General features: G+C 40.5%; 1 protein-coding gene across 4 annotated transcripts in view; it reads left to right on the forward strand.

The window, feature by feature from the left end:
* The window catches only part of NDRG3 (NDRG family member 3), a 74084-nt gene that overhangs the window by 15515 nt on the left and 36612 nt on the right, over positions 1–21957 (forward strand). For 2 of the 4 annotated variants that reach the window (XM_032845815.1, XM_032845818.1), the window contains exons 2-3: positions 2985–3086; positions 13705–13740. In XM_032845815.1, coding sequence (XP_032701706.1) covers positions 3030–3086; positions 13705–13740 — 93 coding nt within the window. In that variant the 5' untranslated portion in view covers positions 2985–3029. The remainder of the gene's footprint in view (positions 1–2984; positions 3087–13704; positions 13741–21957) is intronic. The other 2 variants (XM_032845817.1, XM_032845819.1) reach the window with 1 other exon arrangement.

Consider the following 21957-nt stretch of genomic DNA (forward strand, 5'->3'; position numbering starts at 1 on the left):
TTATAAAAAAAACAAAGTAGGGGCACCTGGGTGGCTCAGTGGGTTAAAGCCTATGCCTTCGGCTCAGGTCATGACCCCAGGGTCCTGGGTTTGAGCCAAGCATCAGGCTGTCTTCTCAGCAGGGAGCCTGCTACCACCTCTCTCTCTCTCTGCCTGCCTCTCTGCCTACTTGGGATCTCTGCCTGTCAAATAAATAAATAAAATCTTTTAAAAATAATAACAAAATAAAAAAGAAATGTACGTAGTGTAAAAACAAAATAAAATAAAAATTCAGCTTCTGGCCATTCAGTAGCTCACTTAAGATTATAGGATCCCTGGCAACTGAGAAAAGAACCATCTTTTGGAGGTTAAATATCATCAGGTTTGTGCTCTGTTAAGTGGCACAGATGTTTGGGATGCTTGTGATTGGCCTGTGGGGTCCATGTTTGAGGAGTTTCTTGACTGGCGTCCTCTGGGTTCTTAGGAGGAATGATAAAAAGGCTTTTGTTTGTTCTCATGTAGTCACAGTTGGAAGCAGAATTTATTTTGGTGTATTGGTCAGTAATAGCTAAAATGTAGCCTAGAATCTATACCTTCTCCATAGCTAAGTAAATCAAAGCCCTGTAATCCTATGTCTGGAGGGAAAAACAGAAAAATGAATTAATATAGTAGACTAATATTTTATGAAGGCTTTTGTGATTGTCACCAATCAGAAGTAATTGTTTCTTCCTTGAACTATTTTTTTTTAAAGATTTTATTTATTTATTTATTTGACAGAGAGAGAGAGAGAGAGAGATCATAAGTAGGCGGAGAGGCAGACAGAGAGAGAGGGGGAAGCAGGCTCCCTGCTGAACAGAGAGCCTGATGTGGGGCTCGATCCCAGGACCCTGGGATCATGACCTGAGCCGAAGGCAGAGGCTTAACCCACTGAGCCACGCAGGCTCCCCTTCCTTGGACTATTATGGCCCTTCTTTTTACTTCTCATTTTGTAGTTAGTTTTATAGATAGCTGTCATCTCTACTCTTTAGTGAGCTGGTGGAATGCAGGGGCCTTTTTTTATCTTCCATAATGCTTTGCACATTGGGCACTCAGTAAGTGGTAATAGCTATATCCCCAACTTACTGAATTAGCATTTTTCCTGACTGACGAGTTCATGACCAAGGCAGAGGGGGAAACTGGGGCTTTAAAGTCTGGAGGGGAGTTACTTGTCTGCAATATCCAGTATTTGCAGCCTCTCCCCATGACTCCCTGTCCAGTGGGATGGAGTAAAGCTTCATGACTCATTACCCTGTCTCCTCCTCTCCAACTACTCTCTTCTCCTAGAACTGTTTCCCTGGCTTCTCCCTCTCTGTGTTATCTTTTGCTATAAGACAAATCACTCCAAAATAGAATTACTGTTATTATTTGTACTTTCCTTGGTTGGGAATTCCGGTGGTGGCTTGGTAAGGTGGTTCAGCTCAGGGTCTCCAATGTGGTTGCAGTCATATCTCTGGGGTTGCAGTCATCTGAGGTCTTGACTGAGGCTCAAGATCCCTCTGCAAGATAGCTCACTCACAGCTGGCGGGCTGGTACTGGCAAGATGATTCCTCTCGGCCTAGGCCTCCCCAGAGGACTGTTTGAAATGCTTCACAGTACCATAGCTGGCGTCCCCCAGAACTAATACATGAAGACTATAATGTCTTGAAGCAGAAGCTATGCCATTTATGACACAGCCTCCGAAGTCATAGATTGTTGCCTCTGCCATATTTTATTATGTTACACACCCCTGATTTATTTGGATTGGAGACTACATGACTGCAAATATTAGGAGTCAGGGATCACTGAGTTATTTGGAGGCCATCTTGGAAGCTGGCTCTCATACTCTCCGTCCACTGTTGTGATTCCCCAAGTAAAGGCTAATGAGTTTAGCCTTGGTTCCTCTCCCCTTTTCTTTATTTTTTTTTTTTAAGATTCTATTCATTTATTTGACAGACAGAGATCACAAGTAGGCAGAGAGGCAGGCAGAGAGAGAGTGGGGGAAGCAGGCTTCCCACTGAGCAGAGAGCCTGAAATGGGGCTCAGTCCCAAAACCCTGAGATCATGACCTGAGCTGAAGGCAGAGGCTTAACCCACTGACCCACCCAGGTGCCCCTCATCTCCCTCTTTCATTCTCATTCCTTAATCAGGGCCTCATTCTAGTGTTAGCCTTCAATTTTTGTTTCCCTCTTAATCCTTCCTCCCAAACTGTTGTTTCCTGAAGCGAAGCATTGAGCATGTTGTTCTCTTAGTTACACATCTTCAGTAACTAAACTGGACACTCCAGAAGGGCAAAGACTATTGTATTAATAAAAAAAAAAATACTACCACAAACTTACTTAGAACAACACACAACCCACATTTATTACCTGACAATATCTGGGGGCTGGGAATCTGGCATGGGTTTACCAGGTCTTGTGCAAGTCTGTAAGTCGAAGTTCTTGGTCAGGGCTATTTTCTCATCTGAGGTTTGATTGAGGAACGATCCACTTCCAGCTCACGTGGTTATTGGCCGCAGTCAGTTTTCGCAAGTCATTAGACTGAAGGTCTTAGTTTCTTACTCTTTTGGCTGGAGACTGTCCTCATTTCCTTGCCATGTGGCCCTCTCACAACATGCCAGCTTTTTCAAAGCTAGCAAAGGAAAGTGTGTTTTTCAGCAAGACGGATGTTAAAATATTATATAATATCATCATGAACAGCTACTTGTGTACATTCCATCACTTGCCATTTTGGTTAAAAGCAAGCCAGGGGTCCCACCTATCCTCAGTGGTGGGGAAGGGGGTTATGCAAGGGTATGAATAGGAATAGGAGGCAGAGATCACTTTAAAGTCTGTCTGCCTTGACTGTTTAGTTTCCTTTGTCTTCAGCATCCTGCGCAGTGTATGACACATACTAAGCTCTAGTATTTGAATGAAGGGACATAGTGAGACTATTATGTTTTCAACTTCTAGTTTAAGCCTCTTTCTTTACTTCATTTTCTTCTGTTTCAGAGTTACTGATTTATTCTTGAGAATCGTCTGCTCTCATCTGTCCTCATGGATGAACTTCAGGATGTTCAACTCACAGAGATCAAACCACTTCTAAATGATAAGGTAAAGACTACACTGTTTTCACTAAAATATATATGTCTTTTCTTCTGTGATTGATTCATTTTCTATATTTTCTGTATAGTAACTAATTCAAAACATATTTAGCTTTCCTATGAAGGAAATACTTAAAAAATATATTTCTTAAGACTCTTTTTGATGTCTTTCCTTCCTTTTTTCTTTCCTCCTACTTTTGCTTCCGTGGACTGAATTCAATCAAGTTATCCTTGAGATTTTCCCGTTTTACTGATAGAGACAGTAAAGGAAAAAATAATATGACAGAGTTACACAGAAAGTATAAGAGAAAGGTTTGACTTAGAATCCAAGTGCCTGACTTTCAATTTCTATAAGAAAAATGAACATCCATGACTGGTGATGTATATAGGCTGCAAAACTTTCCCTAAAGTTTTTCAAATCTATGATGTGACCTTTCTGTCAACTTTGAGGTTTTCATCGGGTTGTGTGGATGCTGATAATACACCCTATTTTTATGTTAGTGTTAGAGAACAGTGAGCAGCGTAGTTCACAGCCACCAGGATTCAGGGAGGAGTGGTGTGATGGTAGGTGGCCCTCCCCATTCAGTAAATGTGCCTGAAATTCCCTCTTCTAACCTGTGCTTTGGGTTTATTGTCATGGCACCTATTAAAATACTCTTGTAGCTTGGTGTGAATGAGCCCGTGGCATTCTTCCCTGAAAAAAGTATTGATAGGGGCACCTGGGTGGCTCAGTTGTTAGGCGTCTGCCTTTAGCTTGGGCCATAATCCCAGGGTCCTGGGATCGAGCCCTATATCGGGCTCCCTGCTCAGCGGGGAGCCTGCTTCTCCCTCTCCCCTGCTGCTCTCCTGCTTGTGTTCCCTCTCTCACTGTGTCTCTCTCTGTCAAATAAATGAATAAAATCTTAAAAAAGAAAGAAAGAAAGAAAGAAAGAAAGAAAGAAAGAAAGAAAGAAAGAAAAAAAAATGTTGATAAAAAGTAAGAGTAAAGATGGATGAGGTTGGGATAGGGGTGCTACACCAGAAGATACTGTTGCCCCTTATCTCTTTTTGCCCAAAGACCCACCTCTAGCTTCTGGGGCTGTTGACTTACTGTGTGTTTATTAATTTGCTATTGGATCCTGCCAGGCCCGTTTTTATTCCTGTGACCCCATCTCTCTACCTACATTCCCACCCTTTCGTTGTCTTTCACTAGTTTTTGCTTTCTCCCTCCTAAAGCTGCACACACTTTTTTTTAGTCCCCATTTGTTTTTTCCTGCTGCTTTCCCTCATGTTTTCAGAAAACTCTCTCCTCCTTTATTGCCTTTGGTGCATGTGAAGGGCTATCCCCAAAATGGTGTGCCACAAGGAGGAGGAAGGAAATAAAATCTGCATCTGTAGAGCTTATGTATAGCCACAGAGATGAATAGTTATAGGTGGGAATAGGCAATTTAGCTTCAGGAAGGTAGTAATCTATCCTAAACCTGGGTGCTCATTAGAATCAGATGGGTAATTGTTTTAAAAATATAGAATACTGGGTCCCACTGTAGACCAACTGAATTGGAATGCGAGGAGAGGGGGATGGGACACACACATACCATTCTGTGATCAGTGGGGTCTTCGACTTTGGCTGTTTTTTGGAATTACTTGGGGAAATTTAAAAATCACCAGTGATTTTTGGTAGAGATTCTCCACAAAGATTCTGACTGAATTGGTCTGGGGTATGGTTGAGTTTTTTTTAAAAATCCCAAAGTTGAGAACCATGCCTCAAGTGACTGGTTGGTTAGTCATTGTTGGAAATGCATGACCTGATATTTGAGGACTGGGGCACAAATAGGAGGAGGATCCTTCCTGGACCCTGGAAATTCACAGGATGCCTGAGTAGGCACCTACGTGAAAGAGCTGCAGGAGTTAATTGACCACATATCTCATAGAAAAGACAGCTGGAAAATGAAAGATTGAGTGAATCTGACCATAGAAGAGCAGTGAATTAATTCCTGGGTCCTTCCTTCTTGAGGCCATAGTGATGCCTTGGCTGCGTCTAAAGTGTGCCCAAGTGGTATTGATTGAATTGTGCACCTCTCCCCTCCCCAAACTCACATGTTAAAACCCTCACCCTCTATGTGACTGTTTTGGAGATAGGGCCCTAAGAAGTGATTAAGGTTAAATGAGGTCATAGGGTAGAATTGGAGCTTGAATCCAATAGAATTGGTGGCCTTGTTCACGAGGAAGAATGCAATCTCTCTCTCACACATTCTGGCCTCCCACGTGAGGACATAGCAAGGTGGTAGCCATCTGCAAGCCAGAAAAAGAGCTCTCGCCAGAAACCAAACCCTGCTGGAATCTTGATCTTGAACTTCCATCCTCCAGAACGGTCAGAGAATCAATTTCTCTTATTTAAGCCTCTCGGGCATCCCAAGCAGTCTAAGACACCAAGCTATCAATGTCTCACTTCCTAACATCTGTTAGCTCCTCTTTGATAGGCCTATGGTGTTCCTACGCACTTTCCATGCTCCCTCTCTCTCCCTGAGACACGTTCCTATCCCCTCACTATTCATGAGAGTTCCCCAGCTCCAGCCCAGCTTTGTAGAAGAAGATCGGGAAGAGGTCCTCTTTGGATGGCGGCATTCCCAAGGAAAGAGTTCCACCCCGTGTCGTCCCCCTGCCTCAGTACATGAGTGCTGCTCTCTTTGCCCAGCAAGTGTGCGCTTCTGCATTCATTGTGAAACGTGTGATGGTCCATTGGCAGTGTCCTTCATCAGTTACTCTGTTTGATCGCCCAGGAGCCCGGTGGCATAGGGAGCACAGATCAGTTTGTTCCCATACTGCTGATGAGAAAACTAAGGATGAGAAGGGTGAAGTGTCTTACTTGGATTGAGTACCAAAGAATGCTTGCTGTGGAGCAGGACTTCTCGGTTTTGGGCTGGACTGTTGCGCATGTTGTGGGATGTTTAGCAGCCTCCTGGGTCTTATCCACTAGGTGCCAGCATCTCTCAGTTGTGACAACCAAAAATGGCTCCAGACGTTGTCAGATGCCCCCTGGGGGCAGAGTCTCCCCATTTGTGAACCACTACTGTAGGGGATAGGCCTCCAAATTTGAATAGAAGTCTTGAGTTGTTTGTTTGGGAGGAGTTGGGTGTTTTCTTTGTTTTTGTTTTTGTTTTTTTGCCTAGCCTGCTGTTATTTATTAAGCACTCTTATGTGCTTAATAATAGGTGTTTTACCAATTAATAATAGGTGTTTTACCACCTTCTCTCTTTTAATCAAATACTCTTATAATCAACAGAGTATTCATTTGAAGTACATAGTATTATTCTTCACTTAGTAGAAGAAGAAAATCTGACTGAAAAACTGACTTTCCCTGTCAGTATGTGGCAGAGTCAGGACTGAAACCAGGTCTGTCCTATCCTAATACCTGAGGCCTTTCCACTATACTGACCCCATCACCTCTGTGGCTTGCCCTGTCTATTTAAGGAAAAGTCTTGAAACATGTATCAATTCACTGCATCTTTTTGTCCATTCTTATAGATATACTCTTATCCAGAAGCCATTGCCGTCCCCTTCCAGGCTTCAGAGCGCTGGAGGAAGTCTAGACCCAACCTATTATGGAGAGATTTGTCCTGAGATGACTATAAGGAAGCATTCTCAAAATAGCTTTAAGCGAGGCCTATGTTAACTCATCTCTTGTCATTTGTTGGTACTTTTCCCATTTAATTTTAGCGTGCTGGTAATTTTGTCTGTGGCTCAGATTTGTGAAGAAGTGGGTAATTTTGCCATGCTTGTTTTGGCTCCAGTGATGAAAAGATGCAACTGCCAGCACTTATCTTTGTTTTGGGGGCAGAAATTGTACAGACATATGAACTGATTTTTTTTAAAAATACCATTTAACTATTTTTAGTGCATTTTCACAAATATTATCTTCTCCTTAAATCTCCCAACCTCCTCTGAAATGAAATAAGTCGTTAAAGGTTTTAAGTACTTAAAATGGAGTTTTAACCCCATTTTACAGGTAAGGCTCAAAGTGGTTATATGACTTATCCAGGGTTAGTGTCTAATAAGGTGGTGAAGCCGACTAGTACCCACATCTGTTGACTTCAACCCAGATCACGGGGTTTAGGCCTCTTCCCACCATCTGCTGCCTCTTGGAGCTGGTTATTCCAGCTTCCTCAACTAACCTTATAACAAGCAAGAGAGTTGACCAGTTAGTGTTTCCTTTTCCCTGACCTCAACTACATTAAAATACATGCCAGAAAAGACTAGCAGAAAAATGATAGCAGCTGTTTGTTGGTAGAGAGATGATAGATGATTATAGTTTTCTTCATACTTCTCTACAATGAGCATGTACCTTCCTTTTTATAATTAGAAAACCAGAAGAGGGGGCACCTGGGTGGCTCCAGTCAGTTAAGCGTCTGTCTTTGGCTCAGGTCATGATCCTGGGTCCTGGGTTCGAGCCCCACATCCACCTATCTGCTCAGCAGAGAGCGAGTCTGCTAGTCTCCCTCTCCCTCTGCCTGCTTGGTGCTCGCTCTCTCTGTCTGTCAAAGAAATAAATAAAATCTTAAAAAAAAAGAAAGAAGAAAAGAAAAAGAAAAAAGAAAACCAGAAAAAAAGGATTTGGTATGGTACGAAAAATACTGGGCCTAGTGAAAGCCAAAGGGCAGTCTTGAGGAAATAAGTAGGCCACCATTGGCTTCTACAGAATCGAGGAAATATCAAGGAGGGGAATAACTATTTAGTGGGAGAATAGAAACAAGTTATTTACTTATTCCTGGTTGTTAAAATTGAAAGTGAGATAGACCCTACTGCAGTTTAAGTTTTCGGGCTCTACTAGTACCTGGAAATGTAAGCAGAGAGGAGGGAGAAGCTGTGGGTGAGCATTTTTGTAACTTTCAGGACAGCAGAAAGAGCCAAAGGGGTTAGTGCCAAGGCTTTTTTTTTTTTTCTTTAATTTTAAAAACAGTTACTGACATTTTCATTAACCAGTGTTAGCTGTGAAGTGCTACATCTACTGTGCCCTGGAGGGTGTCCCTTAAATGTGCTAAGAAGTAATCGTCCCATGTTGTCAGAAATGGCTTAGATGGGACTGGAGCAGGAAGTGAGTTCCCAAGCAGGTACTAGTGCCATTGTGTCAAAACACTGTCAACCAGCTACAAGATCAGCAGGAGATGGTGGAAGAAGCCTTAGCCATGGAAGTTTTTAGTGCAGGCAGTCAGTGACACATGTTGTTAGCCAGATAGTATGTTAGTTTAGAGGAGAGGTTATTTTGGAGTTGAAATTGTACCTTTTCAGGAGTCTGCAGATGATTATCTGACTGTAGATAGTTTTATCCAAGTATCTGACCTCTTTACAAATTTCCTTATGAAATCTGTTTCTTAATTAATATTTTTGAAGGTAATAATGTAGATGCTCTAAATATTATACACATATACCCACATAAACACTTGTGTATATATATATGTGTGTGTGTGTGTATATATATATGTATATATAGAATATATATATAATTTTTAATCTGGATTATCAGTTTGAACAGATTTCTATTTTAAAACAGTTTATTAATGATTGTAAAACATAGATTTATAATCTGTGTTGATTAATCTTTATCAACAAAGAAAAACAGTATTTTCTAGGCCTATTTAACTCTTCTGCTCATACAGTTCCTTATCTTTCCACTTTCTATTGGTAAGGATGATTGTCTTTTGTTACTAAAAATGCCATTTCTTATTCTGTTTGACATTTTTTTTTAATCAGCTTGTTTCTAAAATTTTTACTGTTTTAACAACTCCTTTCCACTTTAGTTCCTACCGTATCAATTGCATGTAACTTTGGTATTCATTTCTCTTTTCTTTGAAGATTTTATTTATTTATTTGACAGAGAGAGAGAGAGAGAGAACATAAGCAGGGGGAGAGGCAGAGGGAGAGGGAGAAGCAGGCTCCCTGCAGAGTAGGACAAGTCTGATATGGGACTTGATTCCAGGACTCCAGGATCATGACCTGAGTCAGAGGCAGTGGCTTAACCAACTGAGCCACCCAGGTGCCCCTAGTATTCATTTCCTAACTCAAATTGAGTAAGTATCTCAATTTTGAGATGCTTACAATCTTTATAAATTGATGTTTACTGCATTTACTAAGTACCAGGACTGGGGATAGAGTGATAAAGCAGACACAGGTCAAATTCACAGAAGAGGTAGATTTACCTCAAATCCTTTTCAATTGTTAGTTCTAAGATTTTACACATCTTGCCTTTCTTTATATCTGTTGTTTTCTGTCTTTTGAAACTACATATACCTCTTGACTAGACCTCATATTGGGAAACTACATTTCTCTTCTCCCTAGAAATTACTTGTTTTTTAAATGCCCCCCACCCCTTCTTTTCATACTTTATTCATTGATCTATTCTTACTTGCTTCTTCCTTATTCTCCAGGCTTGTATTTGAGAGAATGACTTCTTTTTAACTTACCTTCTTGAGCTGCTTCATTTACCTTCTACATTTGGTTCTGAGGTTGCACCAGGAAATATTGCCCTTGGCTGGCTTCTACCTCGACTGTAACTTACAGTAAAAATATATCTTTTTTCTTGACTTATTCTTTTTTCTGTCTTTCCCCAAATAATTCTATTACTTTAATTTCCCGCTTGAATCCCTTTCTGCTAATTAAGTCTGCTTATTTCAAGAATCTCTCTGAACATGGAATTACTGGTATCTTCAAAATGGATAGAAAGAAAAAAAACACCCAGAACTGGAAACGTGTAGAAGTTTTGTTAGAGTGTAACCATGTACCTCAAATGCCAGAGATAGGTAAGTCTCCAGTGAATTCTTTCTCCTTCTAGGATACACCCAGTGAATAATATTAAATTTTTAATGAGGCCAGAGAATATGGCTTCAGTTTATCACAGTTGAATGGGGTCCAGCTAATGATCTCCATTCAGACACGTGGATGCCAAAAACTGTCAGACAGACCTTATCATATCCTTTCTCTGAGATGATCACTCAAGAAGCTTGAAGCCATTCTTTAAGACTGTCTGGCATGTCTTAAAAACAACAACAGCAGGGACACCTGGATGTCAATTGGTTACACAGATGACTCTTGATCTCAGCTCAGATGTTGATGTCAGCGTTGTGAGTTCAAGTCCTGGGTTGGGTTCCATGCTGGGTGTGGATCCTACTTAAAAAAAGAAGACAAATTAAAACAACATTAAGTTTTACACTGAGGAATGTATAGAATTGTTGAATCACTACATTGTATACCCGAAGCTAATACAACACTGTATATTAATTATACTGGAATTAAAGTAAAGAGGTGTTAGATAATCTTCATCCAGTTATTATTACCTTTTCTCTGGGAGTCTAGCTGTGTATGTTGGATAAAGAGCATATAGTTGTTTTTTGCTAGATACTTAAAGAAGAGTGGCTTTGATTTCTGGAGAGAATTGCCTCTTTCTGCTTTTAGTATTTTAGAGGCTTTGTGCTCCTCTCAGGCTTTAGGAACTCACAAAATGCCTCATGACTGTGATCATATGGTTGTGAGGAAGGGGAACTCATGCATATTATGACAGCTGCTTTCCAAATAGCTCATCAGAATTTGTGTCTATTTTATGACCAAGATTTTAGTTCAGTCTGGAGTGATTTTCTCTAATCTTTCTAAATAATTGAAACGAAGCCCTAGTATGATCTTTTTTTTTTTTTTTAAGATTTTATTTATTTGACAGAGAAAGACACAGTGAGAGAGGGAGCATAAGCAGTGGGAGAGGGAGAGGGAGAGGGAGAAGCAGGCTCTCTGCTGAGCAGGGAGCCCGTTGTGGGGCTTGATCCCAGGACCCTGGGACCATGACCTGAGCCGAAGGCAGATGCTTAACAACTGAGCCACCCAGATGCCCCCTAATATGATCTTTTTTTACATTATTATACATTATTTCTCAAGTGATTAAGTGAACCTTTAAATCTTATATTACAAAATACCAAGTTACATATTTTTTGTACCATACCAAATCTTTTTTTTTTCTAGTTTTCTAGTTACAAAAAGGGAGGTACTTGCTCATTATAGAGAAGTATAAAGAAAATTATAATCAATATCTCTCCATTGAGAAATAGTTGCTATTTTTAATGTTTTGGTGTTTTTCTGCTAGTCTTTTGGTACATGTTCATGTAGTTGAGGTCAAAGTGTAAAGACTATTTGTAACCTAATTTATTTTCATTGAATGACCATATCCTACTGAAACCATCTACCCTAGTCCATGAGAGGGCCCTTTTTGCTTCTCATAGTCTGACTAGAAATGACTTCTCTGAAAGAGTTCTTAAGTATTATGTGAGACTAGTGGGAGTCGTGGAACATGATAATCCTTTTGCCAATGGCAGCATTCTTTGAAGATGTGCTGTATGGTCCCATCTGCATGGTTTCTTTGCATGCTGTGACTGCATCAGACTTTATTTTGTGAATTTGGTTTCGTGCCAGGAATAATATTTCAGACTAGCAGTCTCTACCACTCTCTTTGCTGTTCTTAGTGCCACCTCCGCTCTCTGTGATTGGTAATCTATTGTGGCTTTACTGCCACTTACAGAGAAATAAGGATGTGTTCATCCATAGCCTTATTCCTTCAGAATCTTTCTGTATTTGCACTGCCCAATAATACAGTAGGTACTAACCACATGTGTCTGTTGAACACTTGAAATGTGAATAATGTGACTGAGAAACTGGATTTTTTGTTTTAATAAATTTTAGTTGACACATGTGACTAATGGCTACCACAGTAGATCATGGTACTCTAGATCATCTCAGTTGGTTCTGCTAGTTACTCTTATGGAAAGGACAGCTTGTATCTTTGGGGTGTGTGCGTGTATGTGTGTGTTTTATATACTGGGCTTAAAAATTTTTTTAACCTCTCTGTTTTGTCCTGCCAGGAGTGTAGAGTGTGATATAGAACGAACGAACGAACTCTTTCTTTCTTTCTTTCTTTCTTTCCTTCCTTCCTTCCTTCCTTCCTTCCTTCTTCCTTCTTTCTTTCTCTCTCTCTCTTTCTTTTTTTCTTTCTGATTTATTTATTTATCCTATATGTGGGGAGGGGCAGAGGAAGAGTCTTAAGCAGACTCCACCCTGAGCGCAGAGCCCAACGTAGGGCTTCATATCACAACTCCAAGATCATGACCTAAGCTGAAACCAAGTTGACTGACCAACCAGTTATACCATTGAGGCACCCCAATACAAAACTGCTTCTAAGAGGATCTTCTTGAAGGGGTATGGGAGTGCTTCACACTCCTTTGGGATCAGATATCTAGATCCTGTCTGGAGGGGCAGCTTTTGGGAAGGTGCCCAGTAGCAGTTCTACTGGAAGCCATTCTGGACAGAATAGAATGTGTTATAATAGCATGATTTCTAAATAATGAAAAGCTTTTTTTCCAGGGGAGGAACATTTACTTTATGAAAGATCAAGTCAATGGTTTTTTCCCTCTAAAACACATCATTCGGGGCACCTGGGTGGCTCAGTGGGTTAAAGCCTCTGCCTTCGGCTCCCATCACGGTCCCAGGGTCCTGGGGTCGAGCCCCACATCGGGCTCTCTGCTTCCCTCCTCTCTCTGCTGCCTCTCTGCCTACTTGTGATCTCTGTCTGCCAAATAAATAAATAAAATCTTAAAAAAAAAAATAAAACACATCATTCATTATTCTTTTTATATACTCCTAGGTCATATAGTTTGCAGCTCTGGGATGTGAAATGGTACAAAAAATGCCTCTGAGTCATTGCCATTGATTTTTTTTTTCAATCAAACATTACTATGATACAGTTGCTTTTTAGAAGCTTGGTGAATTCTTCTTGGGTCTTTTGACTGTGTTCTACCTTTTAAATGACTCAGTGACTTGTTCTTTTTCCTATCAGCTATTTCATAGGATGAACAGATATGCCAGCATATTAGGAATCCAGTTTTGTCTGTCTTCCCCTTCTTCAGTGACATTGCCCTTTTCCCTTGTTAAATTTATGAGTCTTCTGGGATGCCTGGGTGGCTCAGTTGGTTAAGCATCTGTTTTTGGCTGAGGTCATCATCCCAGATCCTGGGATCAAGTGCCACATCAGGCTCCTTGCTCATTCGGGAGCTGGCTTCTCCCTTTGCCTGCCACTCCTCCTGTTTGTGCTCTCTCTTTTTCTGACAAATAAATTTTTTAAATCTTAAAAAAAAAAAATTTACAAATCTTCAATATTTCATCCATCTATATCTTTGTTCGCTCCTTGATCCTTTAATTCCTGGTTCTGGGTACCCTGGCTCCTACCTTCTATGTTCCTCTCAGGGTTGGCCTTCAATCCCGTTTTTCCCAGGTACTTCCTAGGTGGGTTGTGAGTGTGCTCTAGGACTCTGATCCATGTTTTACCCTCTTCCCACAAGTTCTCATTGCTCTCTTTAGGTAGGGAAGCAGGAAGCTACAAACTACTGGGCAAAAGTGTTCCTTTCCTTTGTCTTCACACAAAGCCTGCCAGTGTAACCTCACCTTTTACTAACATATGTTAGGAGCCCACCCTGCCTCTGAAGCCTTTTGATGAGAACCGTTTTAGTTTTATGGCAACCAAGAGGCTGCACGTGCACTGCTTGCACTGTGAACTGAATTTGCTGCACATTTGGGGAAGCCACATGGGGAAACTGACTGTGTTTTCTGCCTTCTGTTGACAGACTGGTACACGAAACTTCCAGGACTTTGACTGTCAGGTAAGGACTGTACAAGCACCAAAGCGGGGCTATGTACAGGATCTCTGCAGTGCTTCCCTCCCTGTCCTGGTGGCCTGTAGAAGTGGATCTCTCTTCATAGCTAACCATAACTCCTTCGTGTTCTTTTGATCATTGGATCAAGTTTATTTCAAATGATTTGCTGTCGTGTTCAAAAATTGCCTGCCAGGTGCCTGTTTTATGGTTGTAGGTTACTGGGTTGAACTGTCACTTTGTGATTAAGATCTCCTCTCCTCAAATGATACTGGAAACCTCAGTCACAGGTGTTAAATGGAGGGTTGTCACTTTACTGTGGAGATGGTGGGTAGGGACAGTTTGGAGGGGAGACTTATCAAAAAAATCTTTTTCTTATCTTTTTTTAAAAGTTTTATTTATTTCAATAATCTCTACACCCAGTGAGGCTCGAACTCATGACCCCAAGATGAAGAGTTGCATGCTCCTTTGAGCCAGTTAGGCGTCCCAACAAAATCTTTTTCTAAGAGAAAAAGAGAAATTAACTAAGCATTAGTAATACAAAATGCAGGTTTCCTTTGGCTTTATGCTTGGGGATGCAAAATTCAAGTTGGTTAATTAGGATTTAATTAAATGATACAGTTCTTCCTAGTTGCTTTTGCCTATATCTCTGTTGCCAATTTGAAAATCAATAAAATGAATGAGTATGTCTCCATTTGCCGGCTTTATCTACTGGCTGGCCCTGAAAGAAATGGCAGGAAGGAATGAGTACATGGAAACGAGAACCTTATAAGCCCATGCAGCCTGACTCTCCTACTTTGAGGGTGGATGTCATAGTACTATTAGAGCAGCATGAAGTAGACTTAAAGTACTAGGCAGGAAAGGGAGGTGCTAGAAAACCAACTTCCTTGCTTCCAGGATTCAGCCAGCCTGTACATGCATAGGCAGATAGTTATTTTTATTTTATTTTATTTTATTTTTTATTATTTTATTTATTTATTTTTTTTAGGATTTTATTTATTTATTCGACAGAGAGAGAGATCACAAGTAGGCAGAGAGGCAGGTAGAGAGAGAGAGAGGAGGGGAAGCAGGCTTCCCGCTGAGCAGAGAGCCCGATGCAGGGCTCGATCCCAGGACCCTGGGATCATGACCTGAGCCGAAGGCAGAGGCTCTAACCCACTGAGCCACCCAGGCGCCCCTATTTTATTTTATTTTTAAGATTTTATTTATTTACTTGAGAGAGGGCATGAGCAGAAGGGAGAGGGAGAAGTAGATTCCCTGCTGAGCAGGTAGCCTGATGAAGGGCTCAATCCCAGGACCCCAGGATCGTGAACCCCAACCGAAGGTACAGCTCAACCGACTCCAGCCACTCAAGCACCCACAGGCAAATAGTTGTACTTATTTAATGTATTTATTTGATAGAGAAGAAGCACAAGCAGGCAAAAAGCAACAAGCAGAGGGAGAGGGAGAAGCAGAGAGCCCAACACGGGGCTTGATCCCAGGACCTTGGGATCACGATCTAAGCTGAAAGCAGATGCTTAACTGACTGAGCCACCCAGGTGCCCCCAGATAGTTATCTTTAGATATGCATTTTTATATTAAGTACAGTGGAGTCTCTATAGCATTAGAATTGAAGAACTAAACTAGTTATATCATAATAATGTATTAGATATCTACTATAGATAATAAAATAAATCCTCTCCAGTTCTTAGAGCATGGTCACAAGGTGGTTTTTATTATCTTTGTTTTACAGATGAGGAAATTGAGAATCAGGTTTCATAACTTGCCATTGGGTAGAATTGCAGTTGCAAAACCCCATTCTTCCTGGATCTGTAGCCTATTCTTTCCAACCTGGAAATGTCTAGAACTGAGAAGTTTTGTTTTTGTTTTTTTTTTTAAGATTTTATTTATTTATTTGAGAGAGAGACAGTGAGAGAGAGCATGAGCAAGGAGAAGGTCAGAGGGAGAAGCAGACTCCCCATGGAGCTGGGAGCCCGATGTGGGACTCAATCCCGGGACCCCGGGATCATGACCTGAGCCGAAGGCAGTTGTCCAACCAACTGAGCCACCCGGGTGTCCCTAGAACTGAGAAGTTTTAAAAAGTTGAGTTGTTCTTCAATTATCTGAAGTGCTTTAACAGAACAGGTGTAACATTTTTATAAGGGGCAGGTTCATAGCATCGTTACAGATTTCTGAATCCTGGTGTCAAACACCTCTTGCTGTGAAAGAATCACTTGCTGTAGGTCCTTTACTCAAGAAATAAGTCGTTTTTGGATAAGTGGTGGCAGTTAAGTTTGGGTTTACTTGTTTTTAATTTGATCTAACTTCAGTTATGGTTTGGATTTAGGGTCAACCAGTTGAATTTGACTATTGTTAATATCTGATATAATTTACCTAGAAGGAGATCATTTGAGAGTATAACAGTAAAATTCAAGGTGAAGAATTCCAGAAATAGTATATGTATACTTCTACTTAAAAGTATAAAAGTGGCGTGCCTTAGTGGCTCAGTCAGTTAAGTGTCTGTCTTCAGCTCAGGTCATGAACCCAGGGTCCTGGGATCAAGTCCCACATTATCCTCTACCCCTCCCCACCAACTCCTGTGCACGTGCATGTTCTCTCACCAAAAAAAAAAAAAAACCAACCATAGAAGCATTGGTTATCACCAAATTGAGTACCTCCTCCCCTCAAAAAGAAAAATTACATATTAAAAATTTTCAGGCTCCGGGTGCCCGGGTGGCTGTCAGTTTGGCATCCGACTTTGGATTTCAGCTGAGATTGTGATCTCAGGTTTCTTGGATGGAACCCCTCATTGGGCTCCACACTCAGTGGGGATTCTACTTAGGATTCTCTCTCTCTCTTCCTTTGCCCCTCCCCCCTGCACACTCTCTGTCTTTCCCCCTCTAAAATAAATAAATAAATCTTTTTTAAAAAATTAAATGCTCACTGGGGCACCTGGGTGACTCAGTCTTTAGGCGTCTGCCATCCACTCCAGTCTTGATCCAGGGGTCCTGGGAGCAGGCCCCACATTGGGCTCCCTGCTTCTTTTGGGAGCCTGCTTCTCCTGCTCCCCCTCCCCTGCTTGTGTTTCCTCTCTTGCTGTCTCTGTCAAATAAATAAATTAGATGTGTGTGTGTGTGTGTGTGTGTGTGCGCGCGCTCCAGGACCCCAGGACCATGACCTGAATGGAAGGCAGACACCTAACAATTTAGCCACCCAGGTGCCCCTAAATAAAATCTTAAAACAAAAAACAAAACAATTACTCACTGAAAAATAAGAAAGAAAAAAAAAGTAAATCAAAATTACTTGTTATTTCACTTGGGTTGATATTTGTATATATCCAATTTTTTCACACATAAATATCCTTAGATATAAATGAAATTTAGCTTTAGAAATAAATTTTGGGGGCGTCTGAGTGGCTTAGATAGTTGAGCATCTGCCTTTGGCTCAGGTCATGATCTCTAGGTCCTGGGATCAAGCCCCATGTTGGGCTTCCAGCTCAGTGGGGAGTCTACTTCTCCCTGTCACTCTGCCTCTCCCCCTGCTTGTGCTTTCTCTGTCTCTCAAATGAATAAATAAAATCCTTTAAAAAATGTAATTATGAATTTTTTTTTAATTGAGGTTTAAAAATATTCTGACAAGGGCACCTGGCTGGCTCAGTCAGAAGAGCGTGTGACTTTGATCACAGATCACGACTTTAAGCCCCATGTTGGGTGTAGAGATTACTTAAATAAATAAATATTTTTCTAAAATCTGACAAAATCTTAAGCCTTAATATAGTAACATGTTCTGGCCTTGTAAAATCTATGTTTTAGTTCAATCCTGATACAAATAGAACAGTGTTGAGTGTTTGTCACTGTCTGTCACAGGTTTTGAATGTATAGGCACTTCGTGCTCTAAAGAAAAAAGGGGCTCCTGGGTGTCTCAGCTGGTTAAGTGACTGCCTTCAGCTCAGGTCATGACCTTAGGGTCCTGGGATCGTGTCCCGCATTGGGCTCCCTGCTCAGCGGGGAGGCTGCTTCTCTCTCATCCACTCTCAATGCTTGTGCTCTGTCTGTCAAATAAATAAAATCTTTAAAAAATATAATAATAAAGAAGAAAAAAATCATAGACCATTCTTTTTTCCTCCTTCCGGCAGGCATCTACAAGTGCTCGTCTACAACCATTCTTGTCTGTCTCTTTGTTAAAGGCTTGGGTGATGTTCAGGAGACTGGGACCACTGGGTCAGGAATCTAGCAACAGGTTGATAGAAGGCCCAAGAGCTAAGAACTGTGATGTGAGAAGTCTAGAATGTCCTGGTTTCCTGAAGGCGTCCCAGAAACTATTGGGCATTCTTAGAAGAAAAAACAACAGATCCAAAGCCAGCATTGTCACTAGATGGAAAAGCATTCAGCATTGACATTGGTGTTGACCATGATTATAACTGTGGTATCATATTACCTGAAGCCATTTAATCAGGGCTTCCTTCTGATCTCTGTCTTGCCTAGAAAAATCTTTAAGGCATATTTGATGATGTCCCTGGAAAGTTATCTTAGAATCATCAACCAAGCTCACAATTTCAGTCTAAACCACCTTTTTTCAACTCTGGTCAAGTATGTGCTCCCCCCCACCCCCAATAGTTGAAACTGTAATCAGAAGTTTACAGTTTCTCAGGGCACCTTCCTGGCTCAGTTGGTAGAGCCTGTGACTATTGATCTCAGGGTTGGGAGTTCTAGCTCCACGGTGGGCCTAGAGCTTACTTTAAAAAAAAAAAGTTTTATAATTTCTCTTGGTTCTTTGATCATCCTAAGTGACTTCAGTGATATTTAGCTCCCCTGAGGCAAACGGCAGTTATATTTAGATGTAAGATAATGTGGGAAGGGGCAGTTAGAGGTGAATGCTTAGGATTGATGAGAAGGAAAAAAGAGCCTACTGCCAGTTAAAATAATGGATCAGCAGGCTTATTGTCCATTTATCTACATCAGTGCTGCTTCATCCTCCTCTCCTTGTGAGACTGTTTAAAGGTTTAGAATTAGAGCTGAGACAGATGCTATAGCAGTATATATGATATATTGCTTTTAAAAATAACACTTATCTTGGGGCATCTGTCTGGCTCAGTTGGTAGAGCACATGACTCTTGACTTGGGGTTGTGAGTTCAAGCCCCACGTTGGGTGTGGAGATTACTTAAAAATAAAATCTTAAAAAAATAAAAAAAATACTTATATATCATCAGAAATAAATTTAGAAAATTCAGAAAAATATAAAGATACAGGTTGCCTATCATCCTACCTAGAGATAACCATATTTTATTATATTTCTTTCCAGTTTTTACTTGTATGTTCTGGTGTATTAGAAGAATACATGCTCATAGTTGAATATTTGGAAAACACAGAGAATTATGAAAAACTAGGGGAAAAAACTCATAATTCTATAATCCAGGGACAACTATATTAATGTTTAGTGGTAAGATAGATTTGTGTCTATATATATAATTTTTATAAAAGTAATTTTTAAGTTTATGTAGTTGTCAAACTGGATGTACCCTTGTGTCTCCTTTTCTGACATAATATCAGAATACAATCTCATTTCTATATCATTTTTTTTCTACATTATTTTAAAACACTCATAAACAACATTTCTGATGGGTGCCTATTATTTCCTCATTGGCTATACCATAACTTAACTATCCCATTATTTTTGGAAATTAGATCACTTATAATATGTTCAGTTCACTGAACATTGTTGTGCATGAATTTTATCCACACTTTAGAATATTTCCTTAGATGGATTCTTGGAATGAGCGTATTTAGGGCTCTTGGCATATCTTATCAAATTGTCTTCCACTTCTACCAGAGGGGTACTCAATAAGTATTAATGGGTAGTGAAAGCTGCTGTCTGCCAGGATATACCATTCTTGTGGAAAAGGCTAATAAGACTGGAGTTCTTGCTCCTAGAATAATCCAGGCATGGCCAAGGGCTGAATAATTTCATACTAGCTGTTTAGTTGTAGTAGCTGTTGAGAGGACTGATATATAGAACCCAACAGTGAGGACAAGTATTTAGTACTGCATTTCAAATGTATATATGTGACTGCCTCTTCTAAAGGAGTTTAAACAACTTTAAACTCTTTCTTTTTGAAAAGTTAATCCTTAAGTTTTTATTCCTGGTACCACTACTGCAATTTACTGGGTGACATACCTGAGGTCATGAAAAGAAAAAGAAAAAGCTACAACAGATAAAAAGACCTTAGGAAGTACATCTAATTGATACTGCATTGCATTAATCATTAAATAGCTTTAAACTTCTACAGATCACTTGTTGAATGGGCAATGTTACAAAATAAGAATTATGGGAAATAAGTATTCTGAATGTTCTTTCCACAGAAAAGAGATGTTTGGAGAGATCTGGGATTCAGTTAGCTGCTACATTCTGTGTTAGGAAGCTTGACCAGCTCCATGTTCTCCCCTGGCCTTGAAGGATGTGAATGTGGCCGTAGTCTTTCAGCCTCTTGTCCCTGCTTCCTTTATATACACTCCCCACCCTCAGGAAAGCTGGAATTATTGCTGGCCTACCCTTCTACCTTGTGCTTTTCCTTTCTGGTGGCCTTTCTTCACATTTCCTCCCCTTGAGATGGCCCACCTTTTTTGGTTTGATTTCATCATAGTTGTTTGTGGGCATGGGCAAGGGGGAGAGGTTTAAGTTCTAAGGATATAGGTGACTTTATTAAGTCACCTAAAGAATCTTACAGGAAAAACAAAGGTCCTTTTTATCAGCACCCCATTCTCATTTCCCTTTCCCCCTGTCACTAGAAGGTTTTATTTCCCTGATGAGCTCTGTCATATCATGGGCACAATGCCTGCCAACTTCCCCAAACCCACATTCTTCGGTTTAGCAGCTTCATTACTTAAGAGAAGATCTTTACCTGTAACTCTAGGGAAAAGTCCAGGGGTGGATTCTTGTTGGCTTAGATTGGGTCACATGTACATTTTTGGACCACGGTGAGTGGCCAGAGGGTAGGGTGTTTGAATTGGCCAGACCTTGACCCCATCCTACCTGGGCTTTCCTACTTAGAGAGTCAGTGTTCTGGGCTATTGCATGTGGGTTAAATAACCATTCACTCTTTGTCTTCTTATTGTTAACTAAGGCTATGTGAGGAAGATATGGGAGTTGACTTTGAAGGAAGTAAAGATATGTGCTGACATATTGTAAAAGAGATTTTCAGATGCAAAACATGATTTGTGAGAAGTCCGAGAGTTGTGGGTGGTTGAAAAGTAACAGTAGAAATAGTCTGCAAGAGTGTTGACTGAACTGGGCTAAAAGAGGTAAGAGGTAGGAGGGAGAGAGCTGAAACTAGAGTCAGGGAAAGGTGTCATGGAAATTTAAAAAGGAAAAGGTGATCTGTTGATAGGCAGATTCTTTTACTATGGGAGTAAATGAGGTTATGCAAATGAACCTTATACCACTACACAGAGGTGTAGTGGTACTATATCAAATAGAGGAAGTATCAAATAGAGGTAGTAGTAGAGGTATTATATCAAAAATTCCTATCTGATAACAAAAACTGTACCCAAGGCTTATAAGTAGTCTGCTTATTAGAAACAGAATAAAATTTCATGCTAACAAAAATGTTGGCATTTTCAGGAGTGTTGTTATGCAACTATTTCAGACTGACAAGGGCATGAAGTGATCAAAAATTAACTGAGTTCAGAGAGATAATCAGATTGTGTAATTCTGGTAACAGCACATTTAGCTGAGGGAAGAGGACTCAGAAAAAAGGTGAAAATTTATTATAAAATAAATAGTCACTCAAAACCCAACTCTTGGTTTTGTCTCAGGTCATGATCTCAGGGTCATGAGATCTGGCCGAGTCAGGCCCTGTGCTCAGCACAGAGTCTGCTCAAGATTTTCTCTGTGCCTCTCCCTCTATTCCTCTCCCCAACCCCTCTCTTTCTCTCAAATAAATAAATCTTCAAAAAAAATAATGGCAATATTCCAAACCCTTAAATTTTTCTTTTTTTTGTAAGTTTTAAACTCCAGTTAACACAGTGTTTTATTAGTTTCAGGTATACAATAAAGTGATTCAACAATTCATATATCACTGGGTGCTCATTACAAGTGCACTCCTTAATCCCCGTCACCTGTTTAAACCATCCCCCACACCCCCACAAACTCTTAAATTCTTTAAAAGGCATTTTGTTTGAAAGTTATAACTTCTTTTAAAGGTTTTATTTATTTGTTTGACAGAGATCCACAAGTAGGCAGAGCGCCAG

The sequence above is a fragment of the Lontra canadensis genome, unplaced genomic scaffold (assembly GCF_010015895.1).
Source record: "Lontra canadensis isolate GAN:19392208 unplaced genomic scaffold, GSC_riverotter_1.0 scaffold169, whole genome shotgun sequence".
NCBI lineage: Eukaryota > Metazoa > Chordata > Mammalia > Carnivora > Mustelidae > Lontra > Lontra canadensis.